The 18,875-nt window shown below is 38.6% G+C and overlaps 1 protein-coding gene across 2 annotated transcripts in view; it reads right to left on the bottom strand.

Annotated features, from left to right (window-relative positions):
- LOC309692480 (protein O-mannosyl-transferase TMTC2-like) overlaps positions 1-18,875 on the bottom strand; it is a 68,703-nt gene that overhangs the window by 39,878 nt on the left and 9,950 nt on the right. The window contains exon 1 of one of the 2 annotated variants that reach the window (XM_082511030.1): positions 9,489-10,145. The exons of the other annotated variant lie outside the window; for it this stretch is intronic. Within the exon in view, the coding sequence (XP_082367156.1) occupies positions 9,489-9,700 (212 nt within the window). The 5' untranslated portion in view covers positions 9,701-10,145. Of the gene's footprint in view, positions 1-9,488; positions 10,146-18,875 lie in introns of those variants that run through there. 2 annotated transcript variants of the gene reach the window in all.

The raw sequence follows: 18,875 nt of genomic DNA, 5'->3' as shown, positions 1-18,875 counted from the left end.
GCCAGATCTACTGATCTCAGGGCTGACTTGCCAATTAAAAGCAGCTGGGTGATGACAACAAGCAGATTCATTCCAGCTTTTCTTATCCTCTGAGGACAATGCTGCTTTTTTTTTTTTTTTTTTTAAACAGGCTGAATATATTATTTTAATATCACTAGGAGAAGCTTGGGTTATGTGAGGTTGATTGCAAAAGCTTTGCGTTTCCAGGATTTTAACACTGACCCAGTAGTATCCCCCCGCTTTCTCTCTGTCTGGGTTTGATCATCCTTTGCAATGTTTCTGTGTTTGTGCATGGCACACTCGGGAAGGAAAGAAACAGCAAAAGGAGGCCAGTTGGGGACTTCCTTTGTCTACAGACTGAAACTCAGAGCTGAGCTTATAAAAAAAAAAAAAGAGGACAGGGGGGAGAAAAAGACCGAGATGTCGGCCTGTAATAGAAGACAAGATAAAAGTAAAAGAATAACTAAGACAGCAAAGAGAGGGAAAAAAGTCAACCCATTAGCCTACAGATCCAGTCTCAAAACAATAACTGCTGAAGGAATTAATTTAAATGTTTTTTTCCTTTAAGCCTTCAGTCCTGTCATCGCGTGAGCTGTAGTAAATTCCTGCATTTCCCAAGATTGTTCTGTCAGAGAAAAGCATTGTGTATTTCTCAGGCTCTCACTTACAGCATATAATATTTCTAAGGAGGCGGTGCATTACATCATGCAGTTTACAAAGCCTCTTCCTTTTTTACTGTAGTTCCACATTGAGCTGTTATTTTAGAAATGATTTACAGTCCCAGCATAGCGTGGAGCATGAGGACAGCAAGGACTGAGGATACAAGGAAAATAAATGTATCCCAAGTTTATCAAAATTCAAGTCTTTAAAGTAATCTCACATTGCAACTCATTCTATGCTTATCCCAAAACACTCCTAAAAGATGTTGGCAATTTACTGAAGCAGAATAAATATTTTGTTCGTGAAAATCTGCAACTCTGCTCACGCTTCTTCCCATCCTGTCCCTTTGGGCGCTTAGTTAGCACACCATGAAATCCATACATGGCTTGATTCAGTCTCACCCAGCTCCCTTGTGTCCCTCTCCATGTCTTGGGTCTCAAAACTCTGCGGTGATAAATAATTTAAATATTCAAATCAGCGCCAACCACTCATCTCCCTCCCTGCTCCTGCCCGGCACTGGAGGATGAAAAGAATGCATTACCCATGAGAGTTTGGCAACGGGTCTGTGCATGCGCACGCAAAGGAATAAATGGTTACATGCGACGTGTCCGTTCTTTGTGTTTGCGAGTGCATGCGCATGTGAGATTGTGTGACAAGAGAGCCTGTGCTGATGGCTTCATTGAGGCCCGTCTCTGCAGCGGTGCAGATAGAGTGGCCTCCCAGAGTGATTGCTCTTACAGAAGGGGGTCTTTTGTATTCAAACGCCGTATGTGGGGCAGGCAGGCAGGCTGCAGGGCACTCTATTCACAATCCGTAAAGTACAGGACGGGGTTTGGGCTTTTCAATTTTCTTCTCCCCCCCCCCCCTTTTTTTTTGGTGGGGGGAGGTAATGAGGGATTTCCACATTGTCTGAAAGGACACATTGGTGAGCAGGGATTTTTTTCCCCTCTTTAGATCAATTTGTGATGGGGTGAGGTCTAATTTCACCTGTCCGCTGCTTTTAGTGGAAAGAAAATTGGCTGTCTTTCAGTGTTTGGGTATGTTTTTTTTCTCATTATGCAAAAGGACCTCTCCAAGCGGTGATCTCACCACCAGTCATTTGGTTTTTCATGTGTTGTTGTTGCCTACAGACACACAGACTTTTTCCTACACTGAATGTGAAAAATACAAATATTTCACAAATATTTATTCTAAAGTGTCTTCAATATATTATAAGTTATGCCCTGCATAAACTTCATAAATGACAATTTTACCAAAACCCAGTTAAAAGACAAGCAAATTCCTGAACTTTAAGAAGATTGAATTTAAAAGTAAATGTATTTAAAAAAACAAATATAGCATACCAGCAGATATTACTACCATTTTTTACTATTTTGCCCCTTTGCTACAGTGCAATAAAATGCGTAACATCCTTAACGGCTTAAGGATTTATATTTACTGTCACTAACAACCAATCAAAGTCACGAGGTGCACAAACTTGGTCTACAGAGCTAGTTCACTGATTAAAGAAAGAACTCTAAGCATTTACTCAATTGCTCAAAGGTCAGATCACATCCCAGAAGAGGCTCCCATGCTCTGTCAGAACAGATGAGGAAAACAGGAGACATACACAGGAGCATCCTGACAATTTTCAAAATAAAACACCCCGCTTCTGGTCTACTTTGCAGTATTACACTTTACAAAAAATACTATTGCAAGAGTGACTTTAGGATATTTTAGTTATATTTAGTATGTTTTTTTAAATGCACTCCTCAGTACTAAAAGGGAGCATTCCAGGAATGCTAGGTACACTTGTAAATCGTTGTGATTTCAAAGTAAGTTTCAGGGTTGTAAGTAAGCACTGAGAACAATTTTGTAATCACTTTCAGTGACCCTTAGAAATTGTCTCAGCTGCAGATATGCTGCAGACACCATGGTCGAGTAGTCATTCCTGTTACGCTTTTTATTTCATGTTTGCTTAAGGTTGGCCTGAAAACTGATGGTGGTGTTTTGTAGTGTAGTGTCTCTGGCATCACAAAAATTGTGTTTGCAGACCAGGCAGATGTCTGCAAACACATGCTCTCCATCTGATGAGGAAATTTATGTCAGTAAGACCGAAAAAGAGCCCAGCACAATAAAGCCACCGGATCCCCTCCTTGTAGGGGTCGAGGCTTCAAGAGCTCCATGTGTTGTCATATTGTATGGACATCAGCTAAAATCTTGAATCCCAAGATAAACAGACTGCATCCCATCCAAAACTTGTTTCCTTAACTGCAACCTTTTAAAGTTCAGCTTACAGATTTCTCTCCCACTGCGTGCTGGGTGAATAAATCATTAGTTTACATGTTTTTTGCGACCTTTACTCAAAGGACAACATTATTAACAACATTGCAAAACGCTGCACTTGAGCCTATTTTAAATATTTGGGCTCTCGTCCAGCTTCGTACGTCTGCAGCATGTACAAGCTTGTTCCGCTGTAATAAACATGTCTAGTATAAACTGCCATCACTTAGCATAATCAGAACTGGCTGAATTACAGGCTTTTTGAGCAGAGTGCATCCTGCTGTTCCACGACAGCAGTAACGAGATGGATTAGCCAATCATCATAAAACAGGATTGTTAATGGACACTGGCCTAGACATTATTTCATGGATATCATCACCTCTTGGTTCGGTTTCCTTTCACTTCTCTTCCATTTGCTTCTATTAATACAGATCCATTTCCCCATTTTTTTTTTTTAAATTCACTTCTGCTTTATATAAAGTCAACACCACTTTCTCCATTTCCTCCATTTCATTTCTTTTGTCCTCCACCTTTCTCTTTATCTTCGCCATCAGCCTCTAAAGCCTTATCTGCTCCAGATCCTGCTTCGCTACCAAACCTTTTACAATATGACTTGTCTGGCCAAGATCTATTAAATTCCCATCTCCTTTACTTGAGCAATCTCAGAGCTAATTAAACTCACAGACAGAGAGCGGCAGCAGACCGGCCTATTCACACACTGCTAATCTTGGTCTGGCGCACCGTTGAAGTAAACACGGCGCTGATGCTGCTGGCTTTATGCAGAAGTATCAGGAATGCAGATAATTAAAACTTTGCGAGGAGAAAAACTGTCCGCAATGGAGGGGACAAAGAAAATTCATATCACACTGGCACAGCAGAAAATGTGTACAGGTGGAGGGTTTAATTAGAGAGCCGCCATCTCTGTAAACAAATAAGAGCTGCAAGACTTATCATGTGTTTGTGCACCCATTTCATTCTGAAGTTAATTACTGTTATGGAGGGGCACAAATGCCAAAATCTGAAATAAATGAATAACTAACTCAGTAAACAAATATGCCAAATATGGCATTAATTCATTTCAAAAATATGAATTCATGAATTTATATTTGTAGTATTCATTTCTTTTGTTAATATTAGTTTCCCTTTGCATTCAACACTTTATTTCCCAAATAAATTTAAGTATCTATTAAAGTCATTTCTTTGTTAATTCATTCATGCCCGTGTTTATTTTTCATGTCAATTCTACATTTAATATCAAATGAACTGTTCACTGACTCACTTGTTTTAACTTATTTGATTCTAATAGTCTATTAAAATGAATTGAAAAATAAACCTCTTTTAATATCACTTTGAGCTTAATCTGTATATTTTCTCTGCATCGTCCTTGCTTTGAAGTATTTGAATTATTAAACTGACATATGCTTCTGAAAACACTGCTGATAAAAACACTTGTCAATAAATAGATTTGGGAACCTTTGAGTTCTTAAAATTATTAGCATTTTTACTGTGCTGCAACCAAGTCCACTTATTGATTTCATCTTCATTTCAATTCAGTCTCACATACAGTGGGATAAAGGCCAGTGTGATAAAGAGAGGGCTTGTATATGGGTGGATGTAAAGAGTCCAGAGAGCTTGTGTGTTAATCCAATGCTAACAGGATTAGAAGGTGATCATATAGTGCTCTGAGTTTCTGAGACATGCACAGAGGTTGAGGTCAATAACTAATCTGATTTAGGTCTGTGTATTATATGTATGTGTGCTCAAGTCTCCTCACTTGTGATTCTACAACACAGTGTCCTGATCCAGCAGCGCATAACCTCGTCTGGAGCAGGTTATGTTCAGAGTTTTGGTTCGTCATGGATTCTTTTTCCCATGACATGCTCTAACTGCCTACACTCATCATGGGCATGAATGTCATGGTAATTTGGGGCTTTTAATGAATCCTTTGAACTGTTCTTTTTCCAGGGTGGAATGAACAGACAACATACAACTTTAATAACTTCAAAAAAAAAAAAAAAGAATTGGGTGAACAAGTGTGACTTTATTTTTTTGAGCTGCAGAAGCCGACATACACAAGTTCAATGCCGTGTGGAGAAAAGATTGAGCTGTTTGGCCAAAATGACAAGACGAGTGAAGTTTAGGTTTTCAAACCTCAGAACACTGTACCAGCTGTTAAGCATGGTTATGGTAGTATTATGCTTTGGGGCTGTTTTGCTGCATATAGTACTGGTACACTGCACAAAGTGGATGGAATAATTAAGAAGGTAGAAAACCTCAAAGCTCTTCTTTACCTCAAATCAATATCCAGACAGTTAAAACCTGGACACAATTGGGTTTTCCAATTCTAAATACAAAGCAGGCAGGCTAACATTAAACTTCTGTGAAAATTACCAGAATATTCATGCCCTTGATGAGTGTATGTAAATATCTGACCAAAACTATAGTTTCAGCAATTTATGTCCATTAAGTTGGTGATGCAGATAATCTCTAAATATGTTTTTATAGATGTTTTTATCCTTATCTGCTGAAACATTTTACACTGCTAACTGCAGCTAGTAGAACAGATAATCAATCCATTTTATCACAATTTCTGCCCAACAACTGCAAAAATCTAGTATAAAGTCATTATGTTTGCTTGCTTGCCCCAAGTCATTCACTGGCTGATTATGATCTGCTATAATCCTGTGAGTACGTTGCCACAACATGATGACAGACTATGAGGAGATGATGATGAAGATGAGTGAGATGCTGAGGGGGATCAGAACCCACAGTTCATAATTACCCGTTCTCAATATTACCTAAAGTAATTACCCCTGGTAAACCTACTTTTTTCTTATTTGAACCGTAATTTTTCTCCTCATAAAATTCTTATGCTGGAGACTCAATGAGAAAATAAAGACATTCGTCATTTTTTATCAACTTTTGTATCTGTTTAGTTTGTGTATCTGAAAGGTCAGGAAGTGAGCATTAAGCGTGTGTTTAAACATCACACGTCATCAACGCGACTCGCAGAACAATACCAGAAGTGGCACCGCTAATTTCCCACACTTTGTCCCACGCCAGTGTGGCACGAATATGGGAGGAGGGGGGGAAAAAAATGCATAAATGTCTAAGATAGCATTCATAAAACCCATGCAGCCAGTGGCCTGGTGAAAGACTTGTGCAAAGGTTTTCAGAGGCTCTTCCTTTTCCTTGTGCGTGAGGCAACATCTGATATTAATTTGGCTGATTTTATGCAGAGTTCAGATAATGAATTGTTTCTTTCAATCAACTGAAATGTACTAAATGTGATAAACAGCTGCTGGATGGTGTTCCATACAAACTGGGCTCTGAAAACTGGCAAGATTTTCATTTGTTTTTTTATGTTATTTGAAAGAAAACCTGAGACACAAGAGGAAGCTTATTTTATATTCAAGGTACCAGACTTTTTTTTTTTCTTGCTCGCTCAGTTTGTTGGATCTATATTTTCCATTGATTTAATAGCCCATCATGCTGCTCCCAGCAGTTTTCCCTTGGGTGGAAAAAAAACCCCACATTCAGCTGAATGAACAGACCATTTAGATGACTGATTTTAACTCTTCACGTAAATGTGAAATAGCTTCAATTAATTCAGCAAATGTGCATATTTGCAGCCATTTCTGTGGTCACAAATCCCTCCAGTGGATGTATGTTTACTCTGAGGAAATGCTTCTTGACCAAGTGTTTATGAGGAAATTGTTTATTGTGTAAAGGTAGCCCACTATCCCAACAGCTGTATATAAACAAAACTTGCACAAACACTGTAAAGGAAAGGCTGGTCTTTCTCAATCTCTGTTATTGAAAACACTGTACAAATATCCGTCACTTCAATGCAACCCAGCGTTGCACTGACATACATAATTAGGCTGTAAAGAAGTTACAGTTGCATCCACATACTGTTTTTGCATTCATACACTCCTGTGTCCACATACCATGGACCAAATGCAAAGCTGTCCATCCCTTAACTGCCCATCCACTTCAAGGAATCTTTTGAGTTACAAATTGTCTGAACTGCTCATTTATGTTAATTATTTTCTGTAGCCACTTACAGTATATGCCTCATACATGTGAATTTAGCTATTCTGAATGAATAGCTAAATTTGAGTAACTATTTAAGGACATGGTTCAGAGTTCATATAAAGTCCCGATCAAAAGTTTAAGACCACTTAAAAAATGGCAAAAAAAAATCACATTTTGCATGGTTGGATCTTAAAAAGGTTCCAAGTAGAGCTTCAATATGCAACAACAAGAAATGGGAGTGAGTAATAACTCAAATTTGCTTTCACTCTAAAAACAGATAAACTAATTTGCTATGTCATGTATAAACTGTGATGACACCTAATGGACAACTGGAGATCAGCGCTGCAACATTTGGTCTCAGCCCAATTAAATATTATAACTATCTGCAGATTTAATTGTTGCAATTAATCGTAAGCTCTCACTTATGACTCATCACTGAAGTCCAGCTGTTTTAGCTTCAGGTCAACTCAGTGTTGATTAGGATAAAGGCGCCTCTACATCCTCAGTCTGCCTAAACTGGCGAGTCAGAGCAAGAGATTTCTTCCGGGGGCTTTGAGCTTCAAAGAGGGAGAAACAGTGTGAGTTCAACATCAGGAAGTTGGCTGTCTCTCTTTTGTCAGGGAACGGACTTGCTTTCATGTTTCCTATAAAGCTGGTTTCCTGATAAGCAGCACAACTAAAACCCAACAGTGCACCGCCCTAAGTCAATGCCCTAAATAAACCTTGAACACGAATTGTCCAATTTTTAAGTCTCTTAATGTATATCAGAATTGTTTCACAAGTGTTCAAACCTTGTAATATCGGTTTTGATTAGTGTGAAAAGTAGTGACGAAAGGCTGGGAATTTGATATAACAATGAGAAAAGTGACTTTAGTCTAAAGCATGCGTGAAGCTATGTGAAAATTCATGCCTCTTGCAAATATCGTGACTGGTTGAGTGATGCTGATGATTCAGTTTATGTAGAAATTATAGATGTGGTTTTGTCTTAAATGACATGTTTCATTATTTTCTGTTTTTATTATACTTAACAAATCAAATGAAAATACTATCAACAACAACTGGGTCTAATGATTTGTCTGTTTATCCATGCGATCTTGGTAGCTGTGGCTAACTGAACCCCATGTTGCTCCCAGTGGAAGGCAATTACCTTGTATGGCAACCAATGATATGTTAATGAGAAACACAGTAAAGAGTTTTACAGAGCTTTGGTAAGGTTAAATGAGTGCAGACCTTTTATCTTAACCCAAAGTGACAGATTTGGGGAAATATAAGACTCAGACTTACTGAAAATTATTTCTGTCTGTTTAGCTTTAGTTTAGAGCCAGGAAGTAATTAACTTTGCTGGCTTTGTCCTTTTACAAGTACTGAACCCCCAAGAAATACTTCCATTCTGCTCGTTAAATAAGTATCTTCCAGAGGTGGGACCAAGTCATTGTTTTGCAAGTCTCACGTAAGTCTCAAGTCTTTATCCTCAAGTCAAGTCTCAAGTAATGTCAGGCAAGTCAGAGTCGAGTCTCAAGTCACTGGTGTAAAAGTCCGAGTCAAGTCACAAGTCTGAAACTTTGAATTTCAAGTCCTTTCGAGTCTTTAAAAAAAAAACGAAAAAATAATGTTGCAGTTATGCTAAATGTAAATATTAGACCATGTAATTTTAAAATCTGTGTTTTTCTCAACACATGACAAAATAGTGAACTTAGAAAATATACACAAATTGTGAAATTGCACCTCTTTAAAATGCAGCTCAATTAAACCTAGCTCCAAGAATAATTTTCACCGACAGTTCTGAGATACGCTGCATGTTATTCTTGGATGCGGTTGTAGGACCGGCTTTAAAATCGCATGACAAAAATATCATACACATTAAAAAGAACTGCATCACCAACGTAGCCTGGACAACATTTGCTAGTTAGATGAAGTCAGCTATCTCATTGTAGCATATTTATATGCATATTTATAATCATACGGTTCTTGGAGTGAGTGCATACACTCGTGAAGTTTAGTAACTTCAGGTCACTGCAACAAGTCCAGGTACAGTTTACCGACGGATGGGTACAGGACCTTGAAATGCACCGTGTAGAACGAAAGACCATCGTACGTATCATAAGTTTACCAGTCTCACAAATTGTCGTCATAAATACACATTCGTTAACCGTTTATTAATAGGACCTTTGAGCTCAAGGGTAATTAATTAGTAGTGGAAATAATTTCTGGTAGCATCACAGAAATGTAGCAGTGACAACAATATTGTATGCTGTAATCGTACTGGGCAATTAGTGATACAAAAAACCTGTTTTATCCTGTGAATAAAAGTATATATTTTTGTCAGTGTACCATAATAACAGAAGCGAAACACAATATTGTGTCAGGACAATTCACTATTTATGCACAATAAACAAAGAAGCATAGCGCGACAATTTCTGTTCAGCGCCAGACTTGCTTGTAACCTATATCACTAATTATGTTATGAAAATGACGTATTAACTACTAAAAAATACTGACCTTCGTGTAAATGCTTGGAGCAGACTAACCTGTGAGCTGGAGTGTTCTGGGACGTTATATTTGATCTTTGAATGGCTGCAATCCAGGCCATCCGTCGCGTCTTTGTTACTTTGGAAACATGGCTCGAACAATTTCTCTTCAACGACGTAATCCGATAACAACCGATCTCTTTACCCGTCGGCTTCCCGTGGCTGTCATGCGACCGGCTATTGCAGTTAATAATACAACGGCTTCTTGACATTTTTGTGTTTCTTTTTATCGCTGTGTGACTGATTTCAATTGAAAGCCTGCGTGCGCTACTACCGCTTGCCACGAGTTCCCAGAATCCTTTGCGGTTCTACCCGTGAATGACGTCACATTTTCAATCTCTATATAATATGCATGTTAAATTTTATATTTTGGGTAAAATATCAAGTCTTTTCAAGTAAACCGGTTCAAGTCCAATTCAAGTCCCAAGTCATTGGTGTAAAAGTCCAAGTCAAGTCACAAGTCTTAGAACATTTTTTCAAGTCAAGTCTAAAGTCATAAAATTAATGACTCGAGTCTGACTCGAGTCCAAGTCATGTGACTTGAGTCCACACCTCTGGTATCTTCTGTTCATGCTCAACGGACAGTAAAAACTATTATAAACCAATTGATGTGATCCAATTCTCAGCACTTTTTTGATACAATGATGAGCTGTTCACTGTTTTAAACACTGAAACAAAGTTTTGTTTAAAACTTTCAAAGTCTTGAATAAAACCCACTGTCAATATATGGAATTAGTGGTAAAAAGATCATGAACCTAATCATTGAGAGTGTTACTCCCTCGTCTGTTTTTCAGCAGATTGATTACCCAGTCTTTATCTCCATCTATGTGATTGATTGATCACTTCCCATTACGCTTGTCCCGTAAAATCGAAGTGATCTGACTACAATGCCTCCACTGCCACCTCAGCTAAAAATGGTGGCTGGGGCCCCTGCAGCATTTCCTGAGAGCTGATGTCAATAAAAGGTTGTGATGAATCCTCAGACTCACCACCGGGAAGGCTATGAGAAATCAATTGCTAATAAATCTAATGCTTTACATCTCTATGGGGGGAGCAGAGCAGGTGCAGTGAACAGAAAGACTTGGTTGAGATTTAAAGTGGCCAGCCCTCACAGCACAAATAAAAGCTTTATGTTGAAAGGGGTTAGGGTTAACTTACCGGACTGAATTGCAGAAGCTGTGCAACTGTTCATCCTTGAAGAATAGCAGTTTAAGTATGTTGCAGACCAGTTGTATAGAGTTGTTGTACAAATGACTAGATGCATTTATGCAGAAAAACAATAGAGACTAAGGCTTGGCTAGCATTTCAAGTGTAGCCTTTCAATTCAACAGCAAATTACAGTTTTACATCTCCATGAACACCCACAGACCACCAGGAATGCTTATGCAGAGTTGTGTTTATCCTGTATACATTAAGATGGGAGCCCTACTGCAAAATTTATAGAATTCTGCTAAGCCTCACCCAATAAATATGCCATACAGTTTGGTACTGTGCCCAACAGCAGACGCAGCGTGAAACACAACACAGGAGCAATGGATGCTGAGTTTTATAGGGTTTCCCCACACAGCCACCTCTTATCAGTGAAACAGTGGCCAACTCTAACACCCTCCATCCCACCAGTAAGATCCAGCCAGAACAACCTCCAGCAATGTTACCAAAAAGCAAATGAGCAGCCAATCACCTCTCAGTTTTTCATCTAGCTTAGGCTCGACAGTTAATTACAGTGTCTGACTGTGGATGTGTAATTAGAGAGGCCTCCGCGAGTCGCCTGCATCCCGTGATAAATGTGATGCTTGATTAAAAACGGACAGAGCTCTGTACCCTGACTTAGTCAAACAATGCATAAATCAGTGTTGTGTACAGGCTGGGGATATGGTGTAAAATGCAAGGTTGTTGTTGTTGTTGATTATTGCTTCAACATGAAAAGCAAAGAAAGCCTGTTTTACTCAGGTCTTAATTTGCTGCGTCCCATTTTTTATCACCTCATACTATGTGAAAACAAGCGTTTATACTTAAACCCCAAACTACTATTTAAATGTAAAAGAAAATTTAAAGGAATTTTAGTTTAACTTCAAATTCAAGAGCACTGGGGGAAAAAGAACCAGTTTTACAAATTAATTGTTATGCTATGCTTAATTGCTTAATGTTATGGTTAATTCAATTAATTAAGCATAACAGAGATGCTTATTCATAAAACGGTCATCACTGAGTCACAGACTATTCCTTTACACTTTATCCCAACTGATTGAGTTTTTGTGAGTTGTCATGCCCCAGAGGCCCATTCTTGGAAAAGAAAAACCCTAATTAATTATAAGTCTATAATTATATTTCAATTAAAACTGCAATTTAATCAACCAGAAGTCTATGGCACAATCCAGGAGGGGATGTCCCTAAAATTGTTGTATTAATTTAGGCTAATGTTCTCTCTATTATTGCAAAATCAGGCCACCAAACAGCCGGACAAATCCTGTAGGAAGCCTTTGGACTGCATCATAGATGGAGAAGCATATTAATATATAACATATGAATATATATTTTGTTGGCTTTGGAATATGAAATGCTTTAAGATAACATTAGCTTTTGACTTCTCAGTGAGGCTCTGAAAACAGAGGTACCTGCATTTTGTTATATTCATATTACACTTGTCACAATACAAAACCGTCAATCTTTATGCCTTACAATAAAAGACACTATATGTGGTATTATTTTCAATAACACATTGCTAACAAAAGAAGTATTGTTTTAATGAAGAACAAGACTGGTCCGAGCAATTGTATTCACCTACAGCCTTGTAGGAAAAAATGAACGTGTGCACCGGCCAAGTTAATATTTATAAAGACTGCTTAACACTACATTGTTGTTGAATCGGGAGCTTTACCCTCACAAAACTTTGCCTAAAGATCAGGGTTGCAGTCTTTAAGATGGGTTTGTTGTGCTGCTGGTTTGTTGTGCTGCTGTGCAAGTGTTCAGCTGCTAGTGAAGGGAGGGGCTGTGTGTCTACAGCAGTTCTGTGTGAAGCTGTGCATTAGCTGGAGGGGGTGAAGATGGCACTGCCGCTTTTAATACTGTTGAAAAATGGATATTAGTATCCAAGTATTTGTTTGTTCTTTTGATAACCACAAGTAGTATATCTATTCTTTCTTCTGGCATTTTCCTGTTTGAGGTTACCTGGGCTTTACTGCACCAGTTTTTTCTGTTTAGTCTTTACTCCCTCCCTTCATCATCTCCCACATGTTCATGAGTCTTCCTCATCATTCCGTGCATTTTGGGGTAGTTTTTTTTTTTTTTTGCTTTTGTGTTTTGTCCATTTTTGGGACTCTTCTGTTTTATCAAGCATCACTAATTGAGGTTTTTTAATCTTCTTAATTTTGTCTTTCTCTTTCTCTTATGTCCATTTGTCTGCAGCTGGGTCCAACTTAGAAACAGTGTTGCAGCAGTACAGCCTGTCTACCACTAAACTGTGCAACTGAAGTCTCCATTAAAGAAAAAATTATTACATTGTAATTTTGTATCCAAATACTCTAAAATTGTATGTATTGTGACTATAATATTAAACAGCAGTTAAAATTCTCTTTCCTTTTCCTCTTTAATTCACTTCACCTTTTGCTTCTACAATCAATTCCACTGGCCTACTTCCAAATAGCTCCAGGTGTTGGCACAGTGACCTATAAAAAGGTGCACCCCCCGCCATCTAAACTAATCACTATGAAACACTCCTTCCATATTTGAATTGTAATAGTGGGTCCAAGACCAGGCCAGTGCCTGGCATTGATTGTTCTCTATGGGGAATAGATGGGTGTTGACAGGTCACGAAGAGTCGTGTCTCCAAAATGATTGCCAGTGTTCTCGTCTCACTTTTCACCCAAGTCCAGCTGTGTAACTTAAATGCACATGTTCAAATTTACACGCAGAGCACCAGGTGTGGACACAAAGCATCACCGATTCCCTCTCCGGTCTTGCTGGCCTAGTTTGTTCACTTGCAATGTCCAACAGAGTCTATTGTCCTTCACCAAGGATAAGGTTCCCTCTCTTGTTCTCCTTAAAAGTAGCACACAGACATTTTAAAAAAAATTGTATTTTAAATTTTTTTTAATTCCTGAAGGTTAATCAAAAAATTATGAGGATTCTATAATCATACTACAGATCTTTGCCACTGAGACACGACTTCTGTTCAGACTTTGCAGTTTCTTTGAGAAACTGGATCGGTTTTGATCTGCAATCGAGATTATAATGAAGACAAGTTTAATTGCTGATGACAAATCACAGAGCCAGTAGAGGATTGCAGTGCTGCAGCGCTGCCAAGGGAGCAGCTGCAGAAACAAAGCAGCATTCTGTTTCTGCTCAAACGCTTTCTGTCTCTGATTAGGAAAAAAAAAATCACTATAACGCTCCCCCAGAATCGTTTTGTAATCCGATCACAAATTTAAAAATGCAGCTATTTTGAGAATGTGGAGGATTTGCATTATACGTAAAGAATGGCTACGAGTCTTACAGAAAACAGTGTTCAGTGTCACATTCTGGACCAGTCAAGTTTCTCTGTGTTTTGACAGCTTTCAGTGGTCAGATTCACATGCAGAATTTGTAATGGCCAAGTAAGCTGCACTAACAGACCATACAGCACTGTATCCAATTCAGAATAGGCCCCTCTTTCTTCTGCCGTGACCAGTTGTCACATTCCAGCATTAGCCAGAGAGAAACGGCAGCTAAAGAGGGGTACCACAGGGGCCAACCCAAACTAAATCTGTCTTCTTTTCAAGGATCGGTGCTAATTATCTAAGATCTTTTCAAATTCTGATCTGTGATCTGTTAAACACGGCTGGTACAATGAAACTATTTTCCTGAACTTAACTTTAACACTGGAACCAATGGAGTCATCCCAAGAGTGGAAACAGCATCCATTTGACCCTCAAGTTTGGACAAAGCAAAAGTCGTCAAAAGTCATTCAAAGATAGTTTCATTAAAGACTTCTTTTGAAGCCTTTAATGAAACTATCTGTGGACTACTGGCAAGTGCATGGATTATGAAACTGATAAGATTTGGTGGATTACACAAAAACATGCTAAATTCCCTTCCCTGCAGGAGGTTTATTATAATCCAAGTTTGTCAAACTATCAGCAGGTGTTCTAAAATATATAGCTATGTTTGAATGCTGCAGGAAACTCTATTATAAAGACCATAAAACGCATTGTGTAACACTATAAAAAGACCATATTCCCCTCTGAGATAGACTGGAGGGAAAAGCAGACATGATGTCATATTATAACATCATGACAAGTGTATGGAAGACTGGGTTACAAGTGACTGTGGCCAAGTTGTTCCCTTTGTTATTCAATACATACATATTACACAAGGGGGCAAAAAGAAACTGAACTTTTCTCTAATGTTTCCACATATATGAAGGAAACACTTTAATTTGCTTAGCTTAGCTTAGCTTAGCAAAACAACTAGAAACAGGGCCAGCTAGCTTGGCTCTTCCTGAAAACAGATTCTGCCTGTAAGCCATGCTAATGATAATATATTGGATCGTTTCTATTCAGGGAAACTATTATATACTTTTTAAATTTTCTGTCATATATGTGAGATTCATATATTAAAAAAAGCACAAAGATTAGCACAAAAAATCTGGATAAGCTCGACAACTGCTAACTAATTCCTTTTTATTTGTACAAAAAAGGCAAAGTGTAAACTAGAGACCACCTTCCTCTGAGATTGCAATAACTGCAAGACCTGTCGAGATGGTTTTGCAGTTATTGTAATCTCGGCTATATACTCCATAATGTTGCAATTATTGAGTATATAGTAAAGTTAGGATTACACTTGCATATATACTGCAAATGTAAAGAGTTGGTCCGAGTGACATTCATTTTGTCAGACGGTGAGCACAAGGGTGCATGCAGATGTCCATGTGCCTGTCTGTTTGTGGTGACCGCATAAACTTGAAGAATTCACCCTCCGATGATAGATGTCCAAGGTGCAAGCAATCACCCGCCACTATGAGCCATATGTTCTGGACCTGCTCTGATTTGAACCAGTTTTGGTTATGTGTGTGGGAAAACAATTGATCCTAATCCGATGACAGCAGTCTTTGGTGTACTCCCAAACCAACACGGGATAACTTCTTATCAAATGAATGCAGTGGCTTTCTCATCTCTCCTGGCACGCAGGCTAATTCTTCTTAAATGGAAGGATTCAGGTCCACCAGTGTTTGTTCAGTGGGTGAGAGAGGTGTTTGCAGATAGAGCATTTGAGATACAGTTTGAGAGGGTCTCAAAGTAAATACTACAAAACCTGGTCATCCTTTGTTGAATATGTGGAGAAGTTGTCATTTACTGAAGTATGATGTAATACTGCTTTTATCTGTGTTTGGGGTTTTTTTCTCTTTCTTTCTTTAGAGCCACCTACTATCTGTAGCAAGCCAAAAAGAACTGCGCACAATGCAGCGCCCCCTTTTATTTATGTATTTATTTTATTCTATTTTTGTTTGTTTTGGGGTTTTTTTGGTGGGTTTTGTTTTTTGTTTTGTTTTTTTCTGTTCGTTTGTTTGTTTGCCTTGTTCATGTGATAGTACTTTTTTTTGTATGTGCCCATAGATTACACATTTTTCTGCATCCAACTGGTTTGCCACTGCGTGGCGTAACCAGTTTCACAATGGCAGTGTTTGTAATCCTTGTAGCAACACAAGAGCGGTATCAACTCTTCAACTCTCAATAGGAAACAATCTGCTTCAAAAACAAATGATAGCATGCACCCTAATCTGAAGGGATATATGGCAAGATGCTACCTAGACAGATGTCTTTGGTTTGTCCAACAAGTATGTCAAGTATGTTTCTTCTGCTAACAACACTATTTATCAGTAGATGCTGCTGGTCATAGTAGGGGAAAAAACAGCAAGAGCACAGAGTATAGATTAAATTGGCGCTGTCAGTCAGCTCAATAACGGTCTAACTTGAAGTGGTATCACAGTTACAGGGAGCCTTGGGGTGGGAGGGTATGTCTGTGTGTATCTTTTGATGAAATATGCGCAGTGTGACGGATGAGCTAGCCCATCACGCTCCACAGTGACTGCTAATCGGACTGCTTGCTGTGTGTACACAGCACAGATACAAATCTACCACAGGCCAGCACCTTTGGATGTTTCTTTGCTCACACTCACATGAAAGGGCATGATTGATTGCCTTTAATACTGAATTTCTTTTAATCAAGGGCAAACCAATTATAGTATCGACACATTCCAAGTTCTCTGGTGTCTGCTTCTTATCAAAGTGAAAGCGAAGACACATCACAGAGCTCATATAAATTGGTCTTGTTCTTATCCAAATAAAAAGCATGCATTATTCAATGGCCTTCAATACAGCCCACAAGATTTTAAAAAATGAAACTAACTAAAAGGCTAAACTGTATAGGATATTCAAAAATCTATTTAAAAGAAATTACAGAGCTGTCATAGCTTGTCATAAAAGCACAATAACTGTACAGCCTTTCCTAAAGCCACTGATCCATGAATATTAAAACTGCACCTCTGAAGAAAAAGAGAGACTGGCTGGTTTATCTCCAAAGCAGCCATTATCATGCAGATTTGCTGCAGTCCAAACTGCCATGTTTATTTAAAGAGCAATTCGCCTTATCTTCCAAAACTCCCAATACCTGCAAAGCCAGCCAGTGATTCCATCACAAGATTAACTCCAAAGAAAAAAAATAAGTTCAGTTTCTTTCTGTAAAAATGGGTGAGCAGACTATTGAACAGTGCTTAAAGGGCAGTGCAAAATAGGAAACATTTAAGCTAATTTTCCTATCCTTGGCTTGGTAATTAGAGAGGATAGTTAACTTGAGAGATGATATGCTTTATGCTTCTAAACACAGAATAAGGACCTTGCAACTGAGCCAAACCTGAGTGACTTGGTGTTTTTTGACTGAAACAGTGTACCGCAAACCCGAAAAATGCAGCTATATGGCAAAACAGGAAATTAGTTAGAAACAGAACAGCTTCGGATCAAACCATGCTTATTTCACATTTCTGAATAAACCAACACTTTAAGAACAATAGAAAATGCTTTCAATTCCAACAAGCTACAATAATAATATTATTTCCCTTCATTATGCAGCTTGTGTCATCACTCCTCGAAATAGCCCTCTGTTACACCACAATGAGTCAGGGGCTAAACAACACAGTAGCATTGAGATGTCCACACTTCCTCTGTCTGTATTATCTCGTGTGATTCTCAACTTTTCGCACTTATCAAGAGGAAACAGGAAACAAAGAAAGGCTATCTCACTCTGCAGAGTAAATCAAGGGCATTGGGTGAGAAACAAACAAGCTATATGCCTTATAAACATTTATAACACTTCATCATGACCTCTTAGAGGCTTTGCTTCTGACCATTACATAAAAGGTAACAAATGCCAAATTTCAGCGTAATCACTTCACTCCTGCTACATCTCTGGACCACATACTATACCTTTGAGTAAAGGTAGCAGGGCTGTCATATGATCTCTCCTGAACCCCAAATCCCTCTAGCCCTCACACTAGCTTTCACATTCTCCATGTCTCAGGTTTTTATGAGGTGAGAATCACAAACTGACTTTCCCCCACACACAAACTGGGTATCTGCAGCCAGCCCTGTTCGGGCCCAGAAAGCCTTTTTCATATTACTATATTTTTATTAGCTGACCATGTGTGAAGCTAAGTTAGTGCCAAGGCTGCCAAGCTAATGAATCTCTACTGGTTTTGCGAAGCGCTTGGAATAATAATTAAGGCACAGTGCAATCTGAGTGTACCATGCTGAGATGAATGGGAGTTTCATCGCAGCTCGCATGGCATAATCATTTTACTTCATCATATTCTAGGTATGTCCCAAACAGAAAAACAGTTTGGCAATAAAAAATAAATAAAAAGAACATTTATTCGTCATAATATTCTGGCGAAATTTCTACCCAGCTTAAAATAAAAAGCACTCCAAATATCCAATAAGCTGTAGCTGTTTAGTTGTAAAACACAATATGGTCAGCAGGATTGAATTCTTGAGTATTTTGTTTGCTTGTGTTTATTAAGAAAGAGTTGACACTCACATAGAAATACCTCTAAATTAATTCATTATACTATTTGTTGGGGTTAAGATTTGGTTGAGAGAGATCCAACCTTAGCAAAAACACCAGTGAAACTCATGTCATATGTTTCCAAGACTATCCCAAAACCCCTCTGCAACCACCTATTGCAACCTTCTACCATAAATAGAGAAAAAAGAAAGTTTTAAAAAAAAAAGCCTCCACACCAAGCTCCCAGCTCATACCAACCACAAGCATAATCCATCAGCCCAATCATTTACACGACAATCTCCTGACGGCTTCCTCATCACAAGGGAAGGGCTGTCAGTGGTCCCCATACATGAA

This window comes from Aulonocara stuartgranti (assembly GCF_965226115.1).
Source record: "Aulonocara stuartgranti genome assembly, chromosome: 17".
Classification (NCBI taxonomy): Eukaryota; Metazoa; Chordata; class Actinopteri; order Cichliformes; family Cichlidae; genus Aulonocara; species Aulonocara stuartgranti.
The sequence above is the reverse complement of the archived record's forward strand: the minus strand, read 5'-3'. Positions and strand labels throughout refer to the sequence as shown.